The sequence below is a fragment of the Alligator sinensis genome, unplaced genomic scaffold (genome assembly GCF_000455745.1).
Source record: "Alligator sinensis unplaced genomic scaffold, ASM45574v1 scaffold811_1, whole genome shotgun sequence".
Taxonomy (NCBI): domain Eukaryota; kingdom Metazoa; phylum Chordata; order Crocodylia; family Alligatoridae; genus Alligator; species Alligator sinensis.
The window spans coordinates 130,900-140,068 of NW_005842579.1; the positions used below are offsets into that span (position 1 = coordinate 130,900).

The following is a 9,169-nucleotide window of genomic DNA, read 5'->3' on the forward strand; positions in this document are numbered from 1 at the left end:
CCCCTGCCCCCCCCCAGCCAGGACACAGCGGGGAGACGTCCCCCTCCCCGCTCCAGGTCCGGCTCGGAGGCTGTTGTGGGGGAGAAGCCCCCGCAGCCCTGTATGCACGCCCTCGCCCCCGATCCTCCCTGCCCCACAGCCGAAGGGACCTTCAGGGCCCCACGTCCTTGCCCAGCTCATGACATCGGGCCTCCAGCCCCAGCGCCCGGAGTCCCGCTATTTCCAAAGAGTCTCCCGAGCCCTTGGGGGTGGGAGGAAAAGCTTGAATCCGTGCCCCTCGCCAAAAAAAATCTCACCTTCCTGGCTTTCGGGAGGCCCCGAATCCCCCTGGGGCTGTGCTATAAGAGCTGGACCTGGGGGCCTTGTCCATGCTGGGGGGGTCCGGGGAGGGGCCTGGCCTCACCAGCGAGGATAATAACCTATGCCCACCAAGTGATGCTGTCTCACCCAAGGGCACGGGCTGTCCGCGTGGGACGAGGGTGGGGGGAGGTTTCTTTATATGAATGTATATAAATATATATTTTATATAAATATCTTGCCGATGCAAACTCTTGCAACTCTGCAGCCGGTGTTCTTCTTGCCCGGAGATCTGCCCGAAATGTCCGGGCGTCCGGCAGGGAACAGCCAGCCCTTGAGCTGGCAGGGGGGAGTTTGGCCAAGAAGCATGCAAAGGGCATTGGGGGTGTGCAAGGAAGCTGGGCCAAGGGGTGAGAGGGGTGAGATCACCCCTCCATGGACCTCAAGTGCCTCTGAGCTGGGGGAGCTGGTTCAAAAGAGTGTCCTGGTGCAAGAGAGCTGGGGACCCCCATTCTCCGGAGCCAAGCAAGTGATTTGCATTCGGGGGGGTCTCCCTGCTCCTCGGCATCCAAGTCTTGTGGCAGGCAGGATTTGGCCCCTGCTTTACCTGCCTCCCCACTTTGTGAGCAATGTTCCAGCCACGCTCTCCAGCACCACCCCCCGCCACCCACGTGCCCCCAGCACTCTCCGCCGCGTCGACTTTGATTTCCTTGCGGGCGCATTTTCCACCGCAGGCGGCTGGATGGCAGCAGTGCGTGGTTGCTGATGGATGCCGAGAGCTGCACAACGAGCTCCAGGGGACTGAGGGTGGATGCTGGGCCCTGGAGTTGGGGGCACCCTGGGACCCTGATCTCCACTGGGATCCCTGGCAGCAATACCCCCTGCCTCCACCTCCACTGTCACACCTCAGCCTCCTTCCCCACCGTCCCCCCACTCACCAGCTCCCCTGACCCATTTCACAGAAGCTTTTAGCAGTGAGCGGGTGCCAGCAAGGGGCACACAGGGGCTCAGGGCCTTGCTCCACACCGCGGCGTCCAGGGAGCCCTGCGAATGGGTTAGCTTAATGATTTTGTTTCCCTACAAATGTAGCCTATTACGTGGTGTGTTTCCACGCCTGGTTTATTATGCATGAGCCAGGCAATTTGCTCGCGGCTCCCGGGACCCATCTGAAAAACAAAAAGGTGCTTTGTCATTCTTAATGGCTTTTGCTGGAGCATGGAATGAGAGAGAGAAAGAGAGAGAGAGGGAGAGAGGGAGGGAGGGATAGACGGACGGATGGATAGATAGGTAGGTAGATGGATACATGGTCAGACGGGTATGTAGATGGATAGATAGATACACAGATAGATGGACAGGTAAATAGGTGGGTGGATGGATGGATATGCAGATGGATAGGTGGGTGGGTGGGTGGATGGATGGACTGATGGATACAAAGCTGGATGCATGGGCAGATGGATGGGTGTGTGGGTAGGTAGGTGGTTGGATGGATAGGTATATAGATGGGTGAGTGGATGAATGGATGGATAGGTAGGTAGGTAGATAAGTGGATGGATGCGTGCATAGATGGATAGGTGGGTGGGTGGATGGATGGATACACATGCGGATGAATAGATAGGTAGATAAGCGGACGGATGGATGGATGGACACTTGGATAGATAGATACATAGATGGTTAGGTGGATGAATACACAGATGGGTAGGTAGGTAGGTAGGTGGACAGAAGGATGGACACAGCTGGATACATCGATGGATGGATACACACACGTGGATGGATGGATGCATAGAAGCATGGATGGATGGATGAATGGATACACACACAAATGGATAAATTGATAGGTAGGGAGATAAGTGGACAGATGGATGGATAGATAGATAAGTGGATGGATGGATAGATGGACACTTGGATAGATACATAGATGGTTAGGTGGGTAGGTGGGCAGACATACACAGATGGAGAGATAAGTAGGTAGGTAGGTAGATAAGTGGACAGATGGATGGACAGCTGAATACATGGATGGATGGATACACACATACGTGGGTGGATGGATGGATGGATGGATGGGTAGGTAGATAAGTGAATGGATGGATGGATGGATGGATGGATGGATGGATGGATGGATGGGTAGGTAGGTAGGTAGATAAGTGAATGGATGGATGGATGGATGGATGGATGGATGGATAGGTAGGTAGATAAGTGGATGGATGGGTGGATGGATGGATGATGTGTGTCTGTGGATGGATGGAGAGAGACAGCAGCAGGTGTACAGAGGTGGAGGAAAAGAGATGTGGCCAGATGCAGACAGAGGTGATCTATGCAGAGACAGGCAGATGCACGGCCCTGGATGTGGACAGACACCGAGGCCAGGTCCCTCTTCACCTGCACCCCCCTGCACCCCACACCGCTGCAAGACTTGCACAACAGCAGCGTCTGAGCCCCGTCTCACGGCCCCCCCGGCCTGGCCCGCGCCGCCCGCCGGGAGATGACCTCATCAGCGTTATCGCCGCGCTTGCCTGATGACTAGATCATCTCTGCGATTCCAGCCCTGGAGGCATCTCTCTCTCTCTCCTCATGCGCAGCAGCATCATTTCCCAGGGAAATGAATCTCCCTTCCTCGCCATCCAGCTAATTTATTCCAGGCAGCCAAGATGTATTCTAATTTATTCCACAGGATGAAACGCGCGTCGGGCCCTCTCCGTGGTGCCGACGTCTCTCGCCTTGTTCTCCCCTCCTGCTTTCATCCACCGTCGCCTTCCCGCAGACGCGACAAGGCTGCGGCTGTCAGAAGCACCGAGGAGCAGGGGAGAAGGGAAGGGGCCTTTCGGGACAGCGGGGTGGGGGGTATCGTTCTCCTGCTGCGATCCCTGCATGTTCACGCTCACCTTGGTGCCACAGGCCCTAGGTGAGCACAGCTTCAGAGAACCGCACACCTGGAAAAGGCAGGGGAGTCGTGAGCAATGCCACCAGGCCCAGACCCCCTAGGGGCATGGTTCTCCCAGGGGCGTCTGGCATGACACTGAGTCAGAGCTGGATTCCCAGCCAGGCCCTGATGCCCCTGGAGCTCTGCCACCTCCAGGGTCCAACAAGTCCGAACCCCTTTAGCCCACACACCCCCTGGGCTGCAAGGTCCCTGCGACAACCCTCCTCCATCCGTTGGGACACACTTAGGGTACAGTGTCTCAGTACTGATCCCCAGGGCACGGCACCCCAGTACTGATACCCAGGGCTCAGGGTACGATGCCCCAGTACTGATGCCCAGGGCTCAGGGCATGGTGCCCCAGTACTGATGCCTAGGGTACAGTGCCCCACTACTGATCCCAGGGCTCAGGGTATGTGAGCAACTATGTAACATGGCCAAGGTCACATAGGAAGCCAGTGGCAGAGGGGGAACGGAGCCCAAATCAGGTGGCCCTCCTTGAAGGACAGTTGTGGGCTGCATTTGGGTGAGCTGAGCTAAGCAGGAAAGGCAACCCAGCTCAGCAAAACCAGGCCGGGAGGCTCCCAGCCCATGGAGACCATGTCCGTGCCAGACCATGGGGACCACCTCCTCCAGCCTGAGACAGTGTTGCTATGAAGACAGAAATGAGGGGGGGGGGGGTTTCTGAGTGCTCCTGTCTGGCAGATGGGAGAGGAGAAATCACCTCTCACCCTCAGGCTCCGGCCCCTTCCTGACACCTTGCACTCACGAGAAGCCCTTTCTTCCTTCTCTACCAGCCACGACCCCTGAGCCCAGGCCTGAAATGCCAGGCCCTGCCCAGGCCCTGTTGCTCAGCCTTATCAGGAAAACATCTGCCATCAAGCAGGGTGGGAGCGGTCGATGCCAAGCAGTCCGACAGCTACAGCAGGTTTAAAAAAAAAACAACCCCAAAGCAAGAAAGCTCCCTCCAGAAAGCCGTAATTTGTCTCTCCGAGCCCAGCGCCTGATGATAACCCGCTGCAGCCCAACAGAGATAGGATGCCATCCTCGCACGCTGCTTCTTGCTGTCATGCTGGAATTTAATCTCTCAGCCCTGTGCTACCCAGGCTGGCGATAAAATATAATTTGATTTCTTTCCTAATAAGTCAGGAACTCCTGGAAAGAAGACAGGCTGAGGAGGGAGGACACGAGGTCTTAAAGGTACCGAGCTGGCAGCACCATGATGACTTCTCTCCTCTGAGGATAAAAGGGGTCACATCCAGGGGCCCACAGCACCTGTGTAGGTCTGTGTTGGCAGGGAGGAGACTCAGGAACCATCCAGGACCCAAGGGAGAGCGAGGCGCAAGCCACCAGCATCATTTTGTTCAGGGAAGGGGGTCTAACTGGGGACACCCGGGTTCTCTTCCTGACTCTGGGAGGAAAGGGGATGTGGCAGATGGAGGATGAGCCAAAACTCCTGGGTTTACCAGCTAAGTGGGGACTGGGAAGAGAAACACCGAGTCAGGACTCCCGGGTTCTCTTGGCAGCTCAGGGACTTGATTGCGGGGAAGCAAGAGCAGACACCAAGGTGCTTGGATTTGACTCCGTCGGCCTGCTCACAAGCTGCCGTTCATCCCGTCTGTGCCTCCATCTCTGTGATAAAAGCACTCGTCTCCCCGGCAGATCCAGGAGTGGCTCATCCTCAAGGATCAGGCACTGCTTTGCTCTCCGCCACTCCCTGCAGTGCCTGGTGCCCGGCCTGCCGCAAGCCCAGGCACAGCACATGCCTTGCCCGGGAAACGTTTCCTTGTTATTATTTATGGAGAAGACACACAAGGGCCCTTTATGGTGGAGCACGGTCGCACTTTTCTGCACGGGTCCCTTTACACGGCTCTGTGAAAGGTGCCTCCATCCTCCAGCCGGATATTTCACGCAGGACACGGAGCAGCCGGGAGTTGCATTGAGAGGCCGAGTTGTCCGATGCTCAAGCAGGGAGATAACCCTTCTAGGGGCTGGCTGGTCTCCCATCCCCGTAGCTCCTGGGCTCCTGACCAGTTTCTGGCAGTTTAAAGCCCTCAGCTTCATTCAAGGTCCCTCATTGCTCAGTTCAGGGTGAATCCTAATCATGGCACCTTGTCACTGCAGCCGAAACGTGTCTGCAGCCTACGGGGTGTTTAAGGGCTGGCGCAAAGAGACCAAGTCAAGAGAGACGCTCAAGCTGAGCCCCCCGGCCCCACATCGGCCAGGCCTCCTGCACAGCGGAAGCGCAAGGCGCTGGGTGAGAGCGGGCGGCGGATGCTCCAGAACTGCTCAGCCGGGCGGTTCCCGGAGCGGGCGGCCCCCTCCCTCCCCGCCGCGCCGGAGGGATGAGCGCGCCCCCGGGGCAGCGCTCAATCGAGTGCAACTAAACGCGGAGCGAGCGATGTGCTCGTAGAAGGGAGTCCTCCGCGCTGCCCGGGGCGGGTCTGCGCCATCTGCCCACCCTGCACAGCCCCTGCAGTGGGGCGGGAGTGGGATCTCACCCCTGCTCCTCCGGGGGGCTCAGCTCCAGCCCCCATCTCCAGCACATGGGCATCCTCGCTGCCCCTATAGCCTACGGGGAGCCCCATGCAGGGTGGGGGATCCACATTTGCCCCCCTCCACCCCACGCTTCCATCCCTTGGAGGACCCTGCCCTGCAAGCCCCCACCCCCCTATCCCAAGGGGCCCCTATCCCATGGGGACCCCTTATTCCATAGGGACCCCCACCCACTATCCCATTGGGCCACCCGCCCCTCCCCATAGGACTCCCCTGAACCAGGGCTGCCCATAGCCCAGGACAGCTGACTGCCTGCCCCTGAAATCCCGCGAGATCTGGGTCCCGCTTCTCGCGAGCGCAGTCCCCGGCGCAGCGGTGGGCGGGGCCGAATCTTGAAGTCCTCCCAGAAGCCCCGCCCCTCGGTGGGGTGCCGCGCGTATCGTCATCAGTAAGTGCCCCAGGGAGCGGAGGCCCTGCGTGGGGGAGGGGTCCTCGCAGCCTCTTGGCGCTCTGGGGTGGCTCGGCAGTGCCTGACACGGGGGATGGCGCTGCGGGGGGTGGTTGGAAAATCCCCGGGGGCGGCGAGAGGGGTTCCCGGGGGTCCGAATGGGCTCCCTGGAGCGGGGACTGGGAGAAAGTTGCCGGTCTTTTGTGCAGGCGCGTCGCGGTCACCCCTAGACTGGGGTGGGGGGTCCCAGTACACCCCCGCCCCCCCATTTAGTCCCCAAGCTCCTTGGGGGTGGGGGTTAGGTCCCCCTCCCCCACTGCAGCCTGCTGCCCATGCACTAGGGTCTAGACATGTGCTGGAGCTCCCCCTTGCATCCAGACCAGGGGATCGGGGCCTTTTCCTCCCGTCTCCACCCCAGGGTCTCGTCCTGGGTCTAAATCCAAGCCCTGGAGCCTGAGCCATGCAACAGGGCCGGCTGTGCAGAGCAGGGAGCCCGCGGGGATAGGGGAAGGCAGGAGGGGCAGAGTTAAGGGGATTTGGGCATCTCCATAGTAGCTTTGTGACGCCCGGCCGCTCCACGGTCGAGCAGGGACTGGCTCGAACAGCCTGTGACTGTAGCAATAATAATTGGTCAGGGAATTAATAATAATAATAGGTCTGGTCCTTTATATTTTGCCCCCCTTCACACACACGCAGTTGCTGAGCCTGTAGGTTGCACTCGGTTGACGAGCTCAAGCCTTTCTTGGGCAGCTTGGAGCGTGCGGGGGGGAGGAGAACGACGGCAGGGAGTCTCATGACTCCCAGAGCTGGTGCTTCGGGAGGAGAAAGCCCACAATACAGCGGTGACTCGTTTTTGCAATAGACAATTGCAGCTCTTGGGGAATGGTGAGGCCCAGCGTGGGTCGGCTGAGGCTCCAGGCTCACTCACGTTGCTCCAGTTCCCGTGGTTCTTTATTGCCCGGGGCAGCAGCGTATCACGAGGTGCACGAGGGCACTATACACGTGCTGCCGCTGGGTGCTGAGCGCAGCAGGTGGACGTGCTCCAGCCAGGACCCAGGCAGGGAGGATGGGGCTGAGCAGGGAGATGAGACCTGGGATGAATCCTCCAGAACAGACTCCTGCTGTGAACCGAGTACCCCTGTTCTGCTGCCTGGAGTTGGAGGCTGGGAGCTGAGCTGATACAGAGAGAGCCTATGTAGCAGCTTTCTGGTAACTGGGAGGTTGCCCCAGGCAGGCCATGCTCCCGGAGGTCATTGACTCCCCGCCCATGCTTTAAAGCCCCTTCATGTTGCCAAAGCACAGTCCTTGTGCCAGCCCGGGCATGCATCAGTGCATCCATCTGAATGCACGAGGTTTGGTGCGCGGCGGCCTGTGTCCTCAGTGGTTTTCTCGTCACCACTCAACAGCCCTTTTGGAACTTTTGCCCGGAGGTGCAAAGTCCTCGTCGCCTTTGGGAGCTGCAGCTGCTCCGCGCCTCTCAACAAAGTAACCTAGAAGGTCTTGCTATCCTTACCAGAGAGGGCAGGACATTCCCGGAGGCCGCTTTGTGAAATCTGCCATGATCAGGCTTTCGCATCTCTTTCCACTGTGCTGTTGTGATGGGAGTGCGCGTGAGACAGAGAGCGAGAGGATTAATTAGGGTTTGCAAAGTGCTCTGGGACCCTCCGAGGGAGGAGGCTACTTGTAAAGTGCTAAGCAGTGTTGCCATCAGCGCAGGCCCAGGAGGGAATATTCCACAGAAGAGTCTCGATCACTAACGCTCTGTGATAAATTATAAAACACTGCATTTCTCTCCAATGTGCATTCTCTTCCCCGCTCCCTCAGGCAGCCCGCTCTGTTGCCTGCTGGTAGGAACGTCCTATTTTACAACACAAGCCTTTCGGGGTTAAAAAACAAAATCCCCTTTCTGATTATTTGCGGGAGCGAAACACAGCGGCAGCCCTTTGTGCTTCCCCATTGCCGTGCCTTTCATCTGAGGAGGAAAAAGCATCTTGCAGACAATAATGAATTAGGCTTCCCAGCCCCCTGCGAAGCATTCCTCTTCCCTCAGGAGGCAGGAGTGAGCATCGGGACCTGGAAGTGTAATATGAATTGTCTAATCATGGCCCTGCTTAGTGGGGCTGGTTCTCCATTGCCCTGTGCTTTGCATGATCAGTTATAGCTGTGCAAAGCGAGTATGAAACCCAGAAGTGTGTTTGACCCACTTTGCACTGCTGTATGTGATTGCCTGGTACCACGTGTAGCCAGGAATCGGGCCCCAGGTGTTTCTCCAGCCCCCGGCAGCATCGTATGCAGTTGCTTGGCAAACATTAATGGGTTTGTCTACACGCTTGGGATGCAGAGAAGTTAATATTAACATTGCTCCCATTTGGAGGAGGGGAGGGCAGGAGACTGGGGCCTGGATATGTTTGGGCCCTGCCTGTTCCCAAGTATTGACTGTTCAGGGTTTAACTCCTGGGTGGAGGAGTTTAGTGATTTTCATGGACATGACTACCTTTCTAGAGGGGAGGGAGTTGGGAAATGGGGGTGCCAGACAGGAACAAGGGTCTTAGATGCTGAAAGTAACCTCCTGAGGCAGCCAAGCAGATGATGTAGTGGCTGAAACTAGTGATGCTGTGCTGCACATGGCCAGCTGGCACCCTCGGGCAGGTCTGCTGTGGTCTCCTAGTGTCAGGTTATGCAGTGAATTGCACTCATGGTAGCTCAAGCCGGGGTCCTCAAGGCTTTCCACTTGGCAATGGAAGTGTCTGATGTCCCTGGGGGGTCTAAACAGGGAGACCCAAGAGCACCCCCAGACTGTCAGCCTGGGCTGGGAATGCAGCCTTCATCAGTACTGGGGACAGAGTTCAAGTCCTGCCATGTCCTGCTTGCAGGTCCCTTCCTTATCGCTCTTGCTCCAGGCTGAGTCAAGCTTCTGCTGCCATCTGATCTGAGGGGAACAAATGGCTCTCACCATCCCTGAACCTCCTGGACCTGACAATGACTGGTCACTGAAAAGAGCCCCTGGGTGCCCT

The 9,169-nt window shown here is 57.8% G+C and overlaps 1 protein-coding gene across 1 annotated transcript in view; it reads left to right on the forward strand.

Annotated features, from left to right (window-relative positions):
• The window catches only part of KIRREL1 (kirre like nephrin family adhesion molecule 1), a 35,866-nt gene extending 30,306 nt beyond the window's left edge, over window positions 1–5,560 (forward strand). Inside the window, exon 16 of the mRNA XM_025214371.1 lies at window positions 5,437–5,560. Within this exon, the coding sequence (XP_025070156.1) occupies window positions 5,437–5,560 (124 nt within the window). The remainder of the gene's footprint in view (window positions 1–5,436) is intronic.
• The last annotated feature ends 3,609 nt before the right edge of the window (window positions 5,561–9,169 follow it).